General features: G+C 38.7%; 1 protein-coding gene across 6 annotated transcripts in view; it reads left to right on the top strand.

Moving 5' to 3' along the window:
- The window catches only part of si:ch211-272n13.3 (ankyrin repeat domain-containing protein 26), a 186,311-nt gene that overhangs the window by 72,926 nt on the left and 96,942 nt on the right, over positions 1-16,443 (top strand). For all 6 annotated transcript variants that reach the window (XM_051935904.1, XM_051935913.1, XM_051935908.1 and 3 more), the window contains 2 exons: positions 14,795-14,856; positions 14,944-15,046. In XM_051935904.1, coding sequence (XP_051791864.1) covers positions 14,795-14,856; positions 14,944-15,046 — 165 coding nt within the window. The remainder of the gene's footprint in view (positions 1-14,794; positions 14,857-14,943; positions 15,047-16,443) is intronic.

The raw sequence follows: 16,443 nt of genomic DNA, 5'->3' as shown, positions 1-16,443 counted from the left end.
GATTTTTCTGTGCTTACGCACATTCCCGCTTTTGTGCTTACGCCATGTTATAGTGTGAGTTCTACGCACGGCGTTATACATGAGGCCCCAGGTCTTTAGCTTGTATATTTTCTGCCCAGTAATAAAATTGAAAGTTAGGTAGTGCCATGCCACCTTCTGCTTTAGGTCTTTGTAGAGTCACCTTTTGAATGCACGAATGTCTCGATTTTCAAATAAATGAGGTTATAATTGAGTCTGATTTTTTTTAAAGAACAATTTTTAATTTACACAGGGATGCTCTGAAATAGAAAAAGTAGCAGCTTAGAAAGGATGTTCATTTTGAAAGTATTGATTGTCCATGCTAATGTGAGAGTAGACCATATGTTCATATTTTGTTTTTTCCATGCTGTTAGCAATATTTTGTTGAAAAATCTTTATATTTACTTGTGATGCTTACCCCTAGATAGGGCTGGGCAATATGGGAAAAAAATCTTACCACAATAATATTTTTTCATATCGGTCGATATCAATATATAGCACAGTACAAATCAAAGCACTATTTTTGTGAAGCTTAAAGGTTTCTTTTTACTCCTAGGTGAGTTGTGAAGATATCATGAGGTTAATATGAGTTTACTTATTTTTTGTCAGAAGTTGAACATGAACATTGGAATGTAGAACATTATACAACTGTTTCAAATAAATGGAATAGGTATATATAATAAACTAAAATCTTAATTCTGACTAGTCAGAAATTTCACGTGGTACAGGAGAACACACACAAAATGCACAACTGAATTCTTTGGTCAATTCCAAATAAATAAACACAGTAATCCCTCCTCCATCGCGGGGGTTGCGTTCCAGAGCCACCCACGAAATAAGAAAATCCGCGAAGTAGAAACCATATGTTTATATGGTTATTTTTATATTGTCATGCTTGGGTCACAGATTTGCGCAGAAACACAGGAGGTTGTAGAGAGACAGGAACGTTATTCAAACACTGCAAACAAACATTTGTCTCTTTTTCAAAAGTTTAAACTGTGCTCCATGACAAGACAGAGATGACAATTCCGTCTCACAATTAAAAGAATGCAAACATATCTTCCTCTTCAAAGGAGTGCATGTCAGGAGCAGTGACTGTCACAGAGATAGAGAGAAGAGCAAACAAATCAATAGGGCTGTTTGGAATTTAAGTATGCGAAGCACCGCGGCACAAAGCTGTTGAAGGCGGCAGCTCACACCCCCTCCGTCAGGAGCAGGGAGAGAGAGAGAGAGAGAGAGACAAACAAAAATCAATACATGCCCTTCGAGCTTTTAAGTATGCGAAGCACCGTGCAGCATGTCGTTTCAGGAAGCAGCTGCACAAAAGATAGCAACGTGAAGATAATCTTTCAGCATTTTTAGACGAGCGTCCATATCGTCTAGGTGTGCGAACAGCCCCCCTGCTCAATCCCCCTATGTCAGGATCAGAGAAAGTCAGCGCAAGAGAAAGAGAAAAGTAAGCTGGGTAGCTTCTCAGCCATCTGCCAATAGCGTCCCTTGTATGAAATCAACTGGGCAAACCAACTGAGGAAGCATGTACCAGAAATTAAAAGATCCATTGTCCGCAGAAACCCGCGAAGCAGCGAAAAATCCGCGATATATATTTAAATATGCTTACATATAAAATCCGCGATGGAGTGAAGCTGCGAAAGGCGAAGCGCGATATAGCGAGGGATTACTGTAATACAAAATAAAAAATTCTCAGTTCTGAACAGTCAAAAGCTTTCAAGTTTTATAGGAGAACACACTAAATGTGTTGGTCAACTCCAAATAAATTAAATAAAAACTTAATTCTAAAATCTTAAATTTAAAACTAAAATCTTACAGCTTTCAAATTTTACAGGACATCACAAAGTAAGTTCTTTGGTCAGTTCCAAAGAAATAAAGTAGATAAAATAAAAAAAGATAGCTCTATACTGTATCCTTTCCATTGTATAGGTTCAAACTGTTTTAAATTGTTGGAAAACAAACCCATGAATTAATAGACAAAAAATATTCTATATAAAGCCTCGGTACAAATTCAAGCAGCTTTCAAATGTAAACAAAGGAGAGCATAAACAAAACCGACATATTTACTTAATTCTTGTCAGCTTATGCTCCAAGGCAAAAAAAATACCAAAAAAAAAAACCCAAAAAGGCACAAGAAATCCCTGTTATTTCAGTACTGTCTCACAGTGCTGTTAATGTTTTGAACACTGTTTTGTGTTTCCATACTACAGATTTTCAGCAAAAAAGACAAGTCTATCCACTGTCTCATGTTTTAAAAGCTGCCCTCTAGCAGGTCACAGTATTCAGTAGTGTCCCCCTGTGCTAAAAACCCACTCAGAGGGGGGTGCTGGTTGCATTGATGTGCAAATAGCGCTTTGCAAGGCGGCTTAATCTTAGAAAGTTTCTCCCATAGGTTTTCCACCGCTGCATGTTTTCCAGTGCATTTATGGACATGCCCCTCTTTATTTACAGGAACTCCTTACCCCTCATACCTCCTTACGCTCCCTTCGCTCTGTACACACTAACACCCTTCAAGTCCCCAGAACTAAGCTCAGCAGCATGGGTGACAGGGCGTTTTCATCTGTGGTGCCGAGGCTGTGGAATGCCCTCCCTGATTACCTGAGAGCCCCACAGTCGACTGAGGCTTTTAAACGAAACCTAAAAACTCATCTTTTTAGAAAGACATTTTGTTAAAGTATTTTATAGATTCTTCTGTTTTTATCATTCTATTTTTACTCTGTAGCACTTTGGGATTGCTAAAATATAAAGTGCAATATAAATAAAATTTATTATTATTATTATTATTATGGGGTCCATTTCACTGTCTATATCTGTTGCCAGCAGGTAATTGTCAAGCTCCTTTTCCATTGTCTCTTTAACACAGAGTTCTATGCTTGTGAAGTATGATTTCTTTACACTAGAATTACCAGAGCCTATGAAAAAAATCGTAAATACCAGCCACCCCATAACCCCCCGCGCCCCCCACCCCCCCCAGGTGCAGAATGGGCAAGAAGTTCTTCCAGTTCAAGCCTTGTCGGAGTAAAGTGTTGGAGTTTTACAGGGAAAATAATTTCATGTGTGTTCCGTGTCTACATCAATCTTATGTAAACACATCATTAAAACAAATGTTTTTCATGTTTTAGTAATAAATGACAAAATGTAGACATGAACTGTATAATGTATGAAGACTGATGGTCAAATATCAAGTAAACACTTTCACAAAAGGTGCAAGTGTAATGTGACAGCTTCTGTGTTGTAGTGGTAAGAATTGCTGACTTATAATCAAGAGGTCCCTGGTTTGATTCTGGCTGCCTCCCAAATTTAAGTTTTGAGTAGTGAGCTGCTCTTATTGTTGATATTATGCAATAAAAACCTACGTTTGATTTGTGTCTGTTACAGTCAGTGTAAATTTATAGTACTTGTAAACATTAGTGGTTGTTTTTTTTTTTTTTTTTTTTTTTTAACTTGTCTCAGTCACGATCACGATACAACCCCCCACCACCACCCCAGATTTGACGCTGTTAGTTTTATTTGAAACTGGGAATAACTGTAGATATCAGTGGTGTTTTGAGACAATGGAATTGGAAATTCTCTGATCTGGAGAGATAAAAGCTGACACACAAACGCTGGTGAATCTGCCTTCTTCGTATCTCACCGTCTCTTGATTTTTTTTTTTTATTCACTTTTATTGAGTGTTCCTGTTTACGCTGAATTAGTATGTTGATGTCAAAAGCTGCACTGACAAAAAACAGAGATATTGGTATATATGATATTTGAAATAACTCATTTTATGACCTGTATAGTACATTTCGGAAAACATTGTGACACGCATCCAATATTATTCCTATCCATTCACATGCCTTCTTGCAGTTGTAATCAGTGGTTGCGTTTTTTTTTTTTTTTTCTTTTTTCCCTGATCTTGCCCAGTCTCCACATTTTGGTGCATGGAAGTGTTTCATTTGTACTTCAGGACATGCAGAGGAAAGAACAGTACAGAGAGGTCAGTTCCACGCTATATACAATCATCAAATTCAAATGTTAAAAGTTCCCACACACCCAAGGACCGTCCTCCCTACATTTACAACGTGTGTACCTGTTGCAATGTACACACTCCTGTCTATGGTGTGGTTACTATTACACTGAAAGGGCGCCTGACACGGACTGAATTTGCTTTCCTGGGGGAAGCGGCGGTTTTGGAACAGAACCTGCATCCTCTTTTGCTTTATTCATCGCCTTTTCTTGTAAGAAGCGATGATGATGTTCCTCTGCAAGGTGAGCCAAGAACGTTCTTATTTTATCAGTGGACTCGTGCATGCCTTGTACGATACATGTGCGTTGATCGCTGCCAGGTGAAGCTTTTGTTGTAGCACAAGCAACTGGCCACCTGCGTGCTCTTGCTTACACTGAATAAGCTCACACCTTCTGATGCATGATATCAATACAGCACCGGGTAAAAAAGACGTGTTTACATAGATTGTTGTAGACACGGAACACACATGAAATGCATGTGTTCCAAACAATGATCTATTATTTCTCCTCTAATACTCCAGCTCAAGTTAGGAGAACTTTTTGCCCTTTCTGCGGTGGTTGGGGATGGTATAGCAGGCTGCTTGTTGCTTGTGTTGGTTGACACATTTACAAGACATTGATGGAGAGGTGTGAAGGGATTTAAGGTGGGCCTGATTTACGAATTTCTTTGTAGGCTTTGGTAACTCCAGTGTATAACAGGCATCGAAGATTGGAAGCTGTCTGCCTTTAATAAATCCAGTTTGGTCTTGTGATATTACCAAAGGAAGCACTTTCTCAGACCTTCTAGCTAGGACTTTGGAGAGTATCTTAACATCATTATTCAGAAGTGAATGGTCCGTATGATGCACATTGTAATAAGTCCTTATTTTGCTTAGGAAAGACGGTAAGTAATGCTTGGCGAAAAGTTTGAGGTAGAATTTTATTGTCTTCTATAAATGTTGCTAATAGATGGGGAGCTAACTTAATTGAGAATTTTTTTATAAGATTCAGCAGGGTGGCCATCAGGACCTGCTGCTTTCCCACTTTGGAATGAGTTTACAGCATCCAGTAATTCTTTTTATTTTATTAAAATCATGCAAGTCAAGTTTAACAAAACTGGTTTGAAACAAATCGACCCCCACCCATGAGAAAGACAGCTAGGTTTGCAGAGTAGCACTTTAAGAATAATAAAAATATGTAAATAAATAGAATAGAAAAAGAGGTGAGAGAATCCACTTCCTCAATTTAAATGCTTATTCTAAAATGTTATTTATCAGATCCTGCCCAATTTTGAAAACGTTTTGTACAGATCCTCTAAGTGAGAATGAAGTTTTTTCCGATTTTAGATGATATGTAACATCAGTTATCTACTGACTTAAAAGAGGTGAATTAGGATTCTTCCAGTTGAGCAAGATAAGTCTACGTGCCAATAGTGTAGTAAAGGCAATTACAATTTGTTTGTCCTTCTCCACTTTAAGCCCATCTGGAAGTACACCAAATAAAGCTATTAGTGGATTAGGAGGGATTGTAACTCCCAGGCTGTCTGAGAGGCACTTAAAAATTTTTCTCCAAAATGATGTTAATTTGGTGCACCCCCAGAACATATGGCCCAGTGAGGCTGGAACTTGATTGCAATATTTTCAGGTTGAATCTTGCCTGGGAAACATTTTGGACAATTTTAAAGATGCACTCGAAACAACATAATTTTAAATTGAATAATTGTATGCTTTGCGCATATGGAGCTTGAGTGAATTCTGTACATGGCTGCCTTCCATTCCTTTTCTGAGATGTTGAGTGAGAGATCCTTTTCCCATTGTACTCTGGGATCATTGAAAGGGAGGGACTTTAAAATATTTTTATAAATTACAGAAATGCTGTTTTGAGTCCTCAAGACCTATCAAAATTTCTTCCGGTATAGAGGTAGGTGGAAGGTGAAGGAAATTTGGCAAGTTTCTAATTTGAAAGTAGTGAAAGAAATGTGTTGCTGGAAAGTTAAATTTGGAGTGTAGTTGTTTGTAGGATGTGAAGATATTGTCTATGTACAGATCTCCAAGTGAATTCATCCTGGATGTTTTCCAGACGTTAAAAACTGCGTACATTTGAGAGAGTGGAAAAAAGTGGTTCTTGCGCAGAGGTGCCCCAGATAAAAGCTTCTCTATCTTAATGTACTTCCTATATTGGTTTCATATTCTGAGTGAGTGAAGCACTATTGGGTTGTTAGTATATTTGCGATGATTTGTACTTTTGGGGTACAAAGCAAGGAATATAAAGATGTATTGCATGATTTTATTTCTATTGTGGGCCAAGCCTGTGTCTGCTCACCTACTTGTGTAAATGTCCAGTTTTTTATAGCTTGTATATTCTCAGTAATAAAATTGAAAGTTAGGTAGAGCCATGCCACCTTCTTCCTTGGGTCTTTGTAGGGTTGCCTTTTGGATACGTGGATGTTTGGAATTCCAAATAAATGCGGTTATGGTTGAATCTAATTTCTTAAAAAATGATTTATTGATGTATATTGGGATGCTTTGAAATATAAAGAGAAGTTTAGGAAGGATATTTTGTTCAAGGCCTTCTCTGATAATCCCCTTTATCTCATAAGCATTTCGACAGTGAGCAGCCAGTGGCATCCTTGTCTAGTATCCCATTCTAGTTTGAAGTATTCTGAATCAATGTTGTTAATGCAAGCTGAGGCTTCTGGACTGGTGTACAGTAGTTTGATCCATGCACAGATGTTCGGGCCAAACCCAAATTTCACCAATGTGGTGAAAAGGTAGTTCCATTCAACCATATGAAATGCTTTTTCTGCATCCAACGATAATATTATCTCCGGAGTGTTAGACTTTGCATTTATCACATTAAACAGGCATCAAAGATTGGAAGCTAAGTGTCTGCCTTTAATAAATCCAATTTGGTCTTGTGATATTACCGAAGGAAGCACTTTCTCAATCCTTCTAGCTAGGACTTTGGGAAGTATCTTTACATCGTTATTCAAAAGTGAGATTGGCCTGTATGATGCACATTGTAATAACTCCTTTTTTGCTGAGGAAAGATTGTATATACAGCTTGACGAAAAGTTTGAGGCAGAATTTTATTGTCTTTAGCTTCTGCAAATGTTGCTAATAAAAGGGGAGCTAGCTTAATTGAGAATTTTTTTTTATAAAATTCATCAGGGTATCCATTAGGGCCTGCTGCTGTTCCACTCTGAAGTGAGTTTATAGCATCCAGTTATTCTTACAGTGGCAAAGGTTTATCCACTTCCTCTGCACTTATAGTATCTAGTTGTGGTATCTGTAATGCATCCAGAAATGCATTAGGTTGTGTTTTGTCTTCTTTAAAATCAGTAGAATGTAAGGACTTATAGTAGTCTCTAAATGTGTGCATTATTTTTGTATAATCAATGATTTTGTCTCTGTTTGTGGCTTTCTCTCTGTGTTCATAGTAAAAGTGTATTGATTTAAAAATGAGTTGTTCTGTTTCTTTAGTTGTCAAGAGGTTGAGTTCTGATGGCAGAAACTGTATTTTCTTATAAATGGCCTCATTTGGAGACTGGTGTATTCTTGATCTATTCTAGTAATGTCAATAATTAACTCTGATGTCTTCTTGGTCTCCAGTTTATTTTTATGGTAAAGATATGAAATAATATATTCTCTTAAAAAAGCTGTCAGAGTTCCCCCAGAGTATTCCTGCAGAGGCCTCTGAGGATGTGTTTGTCTGTAAAAATAATCAATTTGTTTAAGGTGAATTCCATAAAGTTCACATTTGCTAACGATAGGGGGTTAAGACGCCACCTACTAAATGAGTATGTAGGGCATAGTGATTTAATTTTCAAGATTAGAGAGGTGTGATCTGAGATAACGTTGTTGTACTTGCAAGATTTGATAGTGGGCAGTAAATTATTATTGATAAAGAAATAATCAATCTATATATATAAAATCCCTATGTGCGTCCAGGTGTCGGTGTGTGGGTGTCTTCTGGTGAAGTGCGCATGCGCGGGGCACGGTGCGATGCGCGATATTACTGTCAGAGAAAGAGAGGCGTTTTACGGAAATACAAACCAGTATAACTGCGAGAGGAAATTAAAGGTACACAATACAGTGACGCATATTACAGCCACATACAAGCCAGTATTACTGTCAGAGGAGATTAAAGGCATATTACCGACGTGCACGCCTGTATTACCGCCAGAGAAAATTAAAGGTATATTACGGACGTACAAGCCAGCGGACGTACAAGATGGTATCCTTCAATAAGGGCGCGCACAGGCATCCTTCAATAAGGGTGCGCATAAAAAGGCGAGCTTCAAAAGGGCGACCTGAATTGGGCGCAGCGAATAAAGGCGCACGTAAATAAAGATCTGCACCTTTGTTGCTCTTCACATATTCCAGAGCCATTTGAACTAAATTATCTACGAACGCCTTTATTCACTGCGCTCAATTGAGGTCGCCCTTTTGAGGCTCGCCTTTTTGTGCGCGCCCTTATTGAATAGAGCCGTACAAGACAGTATTACTGTCACAGAAAATTAAAGACGCACAATACACGGCGGCAGCCCACGAAGAACGGTCAGCTCAGCAAGTAAACATCAACAAAAGAAAGGCTGAAAGAAAGAAAAATACGACCAACAAAAAGAATGAGGTCAAAGTCCCTTGCCATTTAATATAGACTGTTCCTACTAATGTTTATGCACTACTGTTCTAGCACCCGTTATTGTAACGGGCTAAATGACTAGTTATTGAATAACTATGGTGAGAAGAGGGAATATTCTCTTGAGTTTGGATTTAAGAATCTCCATGGGTCTGATAAGTTAACATCTATTACCAACTGTGTGATTATTTTTGCGGTATTAGATGTTATCACCACTGTAGTTGAAGACCTAGTTGAAGTCAGAGTGTTAAGTTGAGTGTTCATATTGGGAATATATACAAACACATTTTGGATAAAATGTCCATCATACACATTAGGTGCATAGATATTTATCAAAATTACTTTATATTTGAATAAATTACCCATCACCATGATATATCACCCTTCAGGATCAGATACTAAATTTGATGCTACAAATGTTTTATTTATTAAGATTCCCAAACCTCTAGTTTCTTTGGCCAGATTTTGCACTCAATCAAAGTTCTTTGCAATCAGAACTGGTCCTAACTTATTAAGTGAGTCTCCTGTAAAAACACTATCTTAACATTTATGCCTGTTACGAGAAATAATACTTTTTTTCTCTTTGAGATCGTGATTAAGATCTATGACATTCCCGCTTACAAAGTTCACTGTTTGGTGAGAGACACTGCTTCACAAGACCTTTTGAGGACATTATGTAGTAAAGTAAAATTAGTACGTTGTTTCATTAATTATCTTTAAACCTGATTTCATATTATTACCAATTATGATGGCTAAGGAGTCCATTATTTTGTTGGCAGTTACAGTTGTGGGGGTGAAAAAGATCAATAAGAAGCAAGTTGCTCAATTTCTTTCACCCAAGCTCAAAACCTGCATTTTGCCTTCTTAAGTGAGGCTAGAGCACACTTCACAGAGTTCCATTCTTCTAACACGGCAAGAGATGGGGCTTGGCGAAAACCTAACAAACCCCCAGCAGTGGTGTGGTAAGGATTAAAATTGAGATATCTGTCCAGATGCAATAAACCTAGGGTATGATATTAAATAGTCTCCTTGGTGAAAAAAGGAAAAAAAAATGATGTGGGTCATAATTGAGGCTCCTCCATTAACAAGATGCAATGCAAGTCCTGTTGGATGTTGGACGTTTTAGATGATGGTTTGGAAGAGCCAGTTGTCTATGAGGGCTACATCTGCAAGAGATGCCAGCTGATCCAGCACCTCGAGCTAAGGGTCGCTGAACTGGAGGAGGAGTTGACGGACCTGAGTTGTAATAGAGAATTGGCGGACTTGGCCCAGGTGTCCTTTAGAGAGAGAGAGTGTGCACCCCCAAGGTGGTGTGGGAGGAGATTCCAGACCAGACAGGTAGAAATAGGTGGGTCACAGTCACAAGGCGTAAGGTAAAGGGTGCACACTGTCCGGGGGCATCAGCCCCAGAATTAGAAGTTTCAAACCATTATCATGTATTTGCGGAGCTGGACGGTGTCTCTGATAATTCTGAGGTGGTAGGCAGGGACTCAATCATTAGGGGGATTGAATCGCAGGTGTGCTCCAGGTGTGTTGCCTTCTGGGAAGATAGGGTGGATAGGCTCTTGGCCAGAGCGGGGGTGGATCCAGTTGTCATTGTCCATGTTGGAACAAATGACATACATAAGGGTAGTCTGTCAGTTCTGCAATCCAAATTCAAGGAGTTAGGTGCCAAGCTGTGGAGCAGAACTGACAAGGAAGTCTTCTCTGAAGTTCTGCCTGTGCCATGTGCCAGTCCAGGTAAGAATGAGGAGATTAGAAGGCTTAACGCGTGGCTCATATCTTGGTGCAGGGTAGAAGGGTATAGGTTTATGGGGCATTGGGACTCCTTTTGGAACAGATGGGACCTCTTTTTAGTAATGTCAAAAAGGCAAGTTTACAGGGAGATACAGTATTATAGTCATGGGGGACTTTAATTATCCAAATATTAACTGGGATAAACTTGCAGATGGAGGAGCACAAGAGCAGGAGTTTTTAGAAGTATTCAGTGACTGTTTTCTAACACAGCCTGTTAAAGCACCAACAAGGGGTGAAGCCTGTCTGGATTTAGTATTTTGTAATAATCAGGATAGAATTGAGGGTGTAGAGTTGATTGAACCAGTAGGGTCAAGTGATCATAATGTAATACAATTCTCAGTATTCTAAAATTGTTAAGTTGAACTTTGGTGGGGCTAATTTTGAGCAGATGCGACAATGTCTAAGTAGGATACATTGGGATAAGCTTTTAAGTGTGGAGACAGTCGAGGAGCAGTGGAACAGGTTTAAAAATGTTTTACATGTAATGCAGGACAGAAACATGTAAATTTGGAATTAATAGGAAACTAAAAAAAACTCCATGGTAGATTAATAAAGATTTAAAAAAGAAGCTGCAAAGGAAAAAAATGCTTTATAAGACAGTTGGAGAAGAATATAGCAGATAAGGTGAAAGACGAACCTAAGAGATTCTTTCAGTATTTTAGTAGTAAAAGAACATTCAAGGAGGATGTCAAGTGCATCAGAAATAGTAAAGGGGATTTAAAAGATATAGACAGTGAAATAGCGCATGCCCTAAACTTATATTTTTCTGAGGTGTTTACAAGTGAGCAAGTGGATAACCTCCCAGAGGTAACAGGGACTACTAAGGAGGTACTGAGGGATTTGGAAATTTTAGAGGGAGAAGTGCTGCTCAGATTAAATAAGCTGAAATCAAACAAATCACCAGGACCAGGTAATATTTACCCTTGAGTTCTTAAGGAGGCTAGTGAGTACATATATAAACCCTTGACACATATTTTTAGGAAGTCACTGCGCACTGGAAAATGGCAAATATTATCCCATTATATAAAAAGGGTGACAGGGCAGATCCAAGCAACTATAGGCCAGTAAGCTTAACATGTATCACAGGAAAATTAATGGAAGGAATTATTAAGGATAAGATTGAGCAACACCTGGCAAGGGCAGGAGTTATTCTGAACAGTCTGCATGGGTTCAGAAGAGGGAGGTCGTGTTTTACTAACATGCTGGAATTCTATGAGGAGGCAACAAAAGGATACGATCAAAGTGGAGCATATGATATTATTTATGTTGACTTTCAGAAAGCATTTGATAAGGTGCCACATGAGAGGTTGGACATCAAATTAAAAGAAGTGGGAGTTCAGGGTGATGTTTTTAGATGGGTGCAGTATTGGCTCAGACACAGGAAGCAGAGGGTGATGGTGCGAGGAACCTCATCAGAACTGGCCGATGTTAAGAGTGGTGTTCCACAGGAGTCTGTACTAGGGCCTCTGCTATTTTTAATACAGTGGAACCTCGAGATACGATCACCTCTGTATACGAGAAATTCAAAATACGAGGAAAGTATGAGCAAAAAATTCAGATCTAAATGCGAGCATTGGCTCGCGTAACGAGCCACGAGCCAGGCTGTGGGTATAGCTCGCGGCTTAGCGGGGGGGCGTGGTAGCAGTTGCGAGCCGCGATCTGCGGTGTCTGCGTTTCTCACTTAAGTGCACAGGTGGGAAACTGCCCACATCCATGATTGTTCCTGTGGCTGATGGGCTGCAGCTGCCATGTCCTCCCCGCATATATAGAGAAGCGCGAGCCGGTTAAGGGGGAGAAGAAGTAAAAGAAAAGAGAGGAGAGAGAGCGCAGGCAGGCAGGCGGGAGTGAGTGCAGGCTCGCATGTAGCTGAACAGGCGAGCCAAACAGCTGAAGCAGGACGGTGTAGAGAAGGTCAGCTGCATTAAGAGTGTCTCGCCTGTTGCAGAGCCCGCAGGTGAGACGCTAACAGAGAAGAAGCACCGGGGATTGTCATCTGTTTTTTAAAGACTGCATCCTTTTGACATTTTAACCTCGTGTTAAAGGATTGTTATTCTTGTGTATTTTAAACCTCCACTTCACAACTGTTTTAAGGATTTATTTAAAGATTTATTGAATGCTCTACTGCACTTTGGACACCTGTTTTGATTCTTTTAATAATCAGTTATATTATTTACCAGTGTTATTTATTAAAGGTAGACTACAGTATATATAATTTATCAGTGTTATTTGTTAGGAAAATTGATTTTTATGTTAATATATTTGGGGTGCGGAACGGATTAACTGGATTTCCATTTTTTTCAATGGGGAAGTTTGTTCTAGATACGAGAAATTCGCTATACAAGCTCAGTGCTGGAACGAATTAAACTCGTATCTAGAGGTTCCACTGTATATATAAATGATTTAGATAGGAATAAAAGTAACAAGCTGGTTAAGTTTGCAGATGATACCAAGATAGGTGGATTAGCAGATAATTTGGAATCCGTTATATCATTACAGAAGGACTTGGATAGCATACAGGCTTGGGCAGATTTGTGGCAGATGAAATTTAATCTCAGTAAATGTAAAGTATTACACATAGGAAGTAAAAATGTTAGTTTTGAATACACAATGAGCGGTCGGAAAATTGAGAGTACACCTTATGAGAAGGATTTAGGAGGCATAGTGGGCTCTAAGCTATCGACTTCCCGACAGTGTTCAGAAGCCATTAAGAAGGCTAACGGAATATTGGATTATATAGCACGATGTGTGCAGTACAAGTCCAAGGAGGTTATGCTCAACCTTTATAATGCACTGGTGAGGCCTCATCTTGAGTACTGTGTGCAGTTTTGGTCTCCAGGCTACAAAAAGGACATAGCAGTACTAGAAAAGGTCCAAAGAAGAGTGACTAGGCTGATTCCAGGGCTAGAGGGGTTGAATTATGATGAAAGATTAAAAGAGCTGAGCCTATACAGTTTAAGCAAAAGAAGATTAAGAAGTGGCATGATTGAAGTGTTTAAAATTATGAAGGGAATCAGTACAGTGGATCGAGACTGTTATTTTAAAATGAGTTCATCAAGAACATGGGGACACAGTTGGAAACTTGTTAAGGGTAAATTTCGCACAAACATTAGGAAGTTTTTCTTTACACAAAGAATGATAGACACTTGGAATAAGCTATCAAGTAGTGTGGTAGACAGTAAGACGTTGGGGACTTTCAAAACTCGACTTGATGTTTTTTTTGGAAGAAATAAGTGGATAGGACTGGCGAGCTTTGTTGGGCTGAATGGCCTGTTCTCGTCTGGAGTGTTCTAATGTTCTAAAGAGTTTAAAAGGTGCTTGAGGCAAGTCATGAGGGTTCAAAAGATTTCCAGAACGATTCATAAAGAATGAAGAGAATAAGTGAAGGTGAAATTGGAGTAGAGAAGAGAAAAGTTAGTATTGTGTGAGAGCTGGTACACTATAGAGGAGACATGGTTGTTGGAGAAGAAGAAGCCCTGTACAAAGCCGTGGTGCTCTGGAGGTAGGATCAGTCCTGCTAAACAATGCAAAGGAGCAGGAGTGGCCACCCACTCCAGGAGTCCTACGGATGCTGACGGACGGTGGTGGGAGAAGTGAGCAGAGCTTATGGGGGTCCATACAGATGTGAGGAATAATGCTGGGGACATGAGGACATGAATTCCTGACCTTGATTTTAAACTGTTTTTAAAATGATTTATTTATGGTGATTTTAACTTCCATAAGAGCAGGTTTTATCATGGATTATTTATTGAGGCTGCAGCACACTTTTGCTCATCGATTTGTTTGAATGTAAAATAAAAAGTACTTTTGCTTGTGTGTGTGTGTGTGTGTGTGTGTGTGTGTGTGTGTGTGTGTCCGTGTCCTTATTTGTCCATACTTGTAAATAAGGTAGATTACACCTTGCTTTTAATATAGTCCTGCGGTCCCAAAATAGTGCTTACCTGTTGCGCTAAAGAGGTAGCACCCTCTTAAGAAACTTCCAAAAACTACTTTAACGTTAGCTATGATTGTGTGCTGACGACTTGTAGTAAAACCAAACAAATTTATAGTTAGTTTTTTGCGCAATTTTTCTTGCATAAATATAGTTTGACTTAAATTTATCTTTTATATTTTAACTTGTTGCAAACATGCAAAGAAAAATTAGCAATATGGTACAAACGAAAAATGGGTAAAGAAGACTTGCACACTTTATAATGAACTTTATGAGATTAGGTGAGGCATTTTGTTGTATACAGCTTTCACCCTGAAATTTAACAAAAATGTGTCAATTTTTGTGTGTACCTAAATAAATCCTTGAAAAACCTGTTTGAAAAACTTATAACTAATATACAATTATTTTTTTCAGATTTATTGTCAGGTTTAGGGCTGGAAGCAGAAGAAGATAATGATTCTCCATGGGACTCAGAGGTCAGATTTGTTTAAATTTATGTTCAATAATTTCTGTTTGGAATTAATTAATCCTTAATAATTTCTGTTTCTATATCCTCTTTGCAGTCTGATTTCAACAGTCCAAGAAGAACAAAAGGAGGTCTTGTAATACTACCTCTAACTAAATCAGATGCAAAGAAAACTATAACTACTCAGGAGAAAAAGGAAGGTATGTTATAATACTGGACGTCTACTGCATATTGTTTTTTGAAAGGTGAAAGTTAATTACTATAATGTTGATTTTACCCATTAATGTGTTCTCTAACACAGAGGCTGTTAATTAATTTATGACTTTAAATTCAAAAGTCAGACTTGAAAATATGCTGTAAATATACACTGCCTGGCCAAAAAAAAAGTCGCCACCTGGATTTAACTAAGCAAATAGGTATGAGCCTCCTATTGGATAATTACTGCATGGGCGATTATCTTTCAGCTGGCAACAAGTTTTTTAACCCCAACTGGTGCAATGAGTTGCTTCTCATTTCTTAAGCAACCATGTCGAAAGACACATCTCGTGGTCGTGGAAAAGATGTTAGTCTGTTTGAGAAGGGTCAAATCATTGGCATGCATCAAGCAGAGAAAACATCTAAGGAGATTGCAGAAACTACTAAAATTGGGTTAAGAACTGTCCAACGCATTATTAAAAACTGGAAGGATAGTGGGGACCCATCGTCTTCGAGGAATAAATGTGGCTAAAAAAAATCCTGAATGATCGTGATCGGTGATCACTTAAACGTTTGGTGAAATCAAATCGAAGAAAAACAACAGTAGAACTCAGGTCTATGTTTAATAGTGAAAGTAAGAGCATTTCCACACGCACAATGCGAAGGGAACTCAAGGGATTGGGACTGAACAGCTGTGTAGCCTTAAGAAAACCACTAAGCAGTGAGGCAAACCGGAAAAAAAGGCTTCAATTTGCCAGGGAGCATAAAGATTGGACTCTGGAGCAATGGAAGAAGGTCATGTGGTCTGATGAGTCCAGATTTACCCTGTTGATGTGCTAGAGAAGGCTTTGCGCAGCGGTCAGACTCTACTATCATCAATGCAAGATCTTGGTGAAAAATTAATGCAACACTGGATGGAACTAAATCTTGTGACATTGCAGAAGCTTATCGAAACAGTGCCACAGCGAATGCGTGCCGTAATCAAAGCTAAAGGCAGTCCAACAAAATATTAGAGTGTGTGACCTTTTTTTTTTTTTTGGTGGCGACTTTTTTTTTGGCCAGGCAGTGTAATTTGAAGCCAGTGCAGCAGTTTAAGAGTAGGAGGGATTAGTTCTTGGTTTAAGTCCTGGTTCTAATCTTGCGGACATGTTTTAAATTAATTATCGAGTTGTAAGCAAACAGTCTCCTAAAAGGATTACTTCATCACAATTGATAGAAAATTGCTGCAGCCATCTACAAATTGGGTTTATTTGAAATGCTTAATTCACTTCAGGTTTGTGTCCTCAGATTGTTATACAGGTTTTATGATAAAAGATAAAATCATCTCTTTAAGCTTTAGGTTAAAATGGTGCATCTGAGGTATTTCACTAACAAAATTTGGTCACCCTTTAGTTTAGGTATC

The sequence above is a fragment of the Erpetoichthys calabaricus genome, chromosome 1, assembly GCF_900747795.2.
Source record: "Erpetoichthys calabaricus chromosome 1, fErpCal1.3, whole genome shotgun sequence".
In the NCBI taxonomy this organism is placed as follows: Eukaryota; Metazoa; Chordata; class Cladistia; order Polypteriformes; family Polypteridae; genus Erpetoichthys; species Erpetoichthys calabaricus.
Note: the sequence above shows the minus strand (reverse complement) of the source record. Positions and strands in the feature narration are given on the sequence as shown.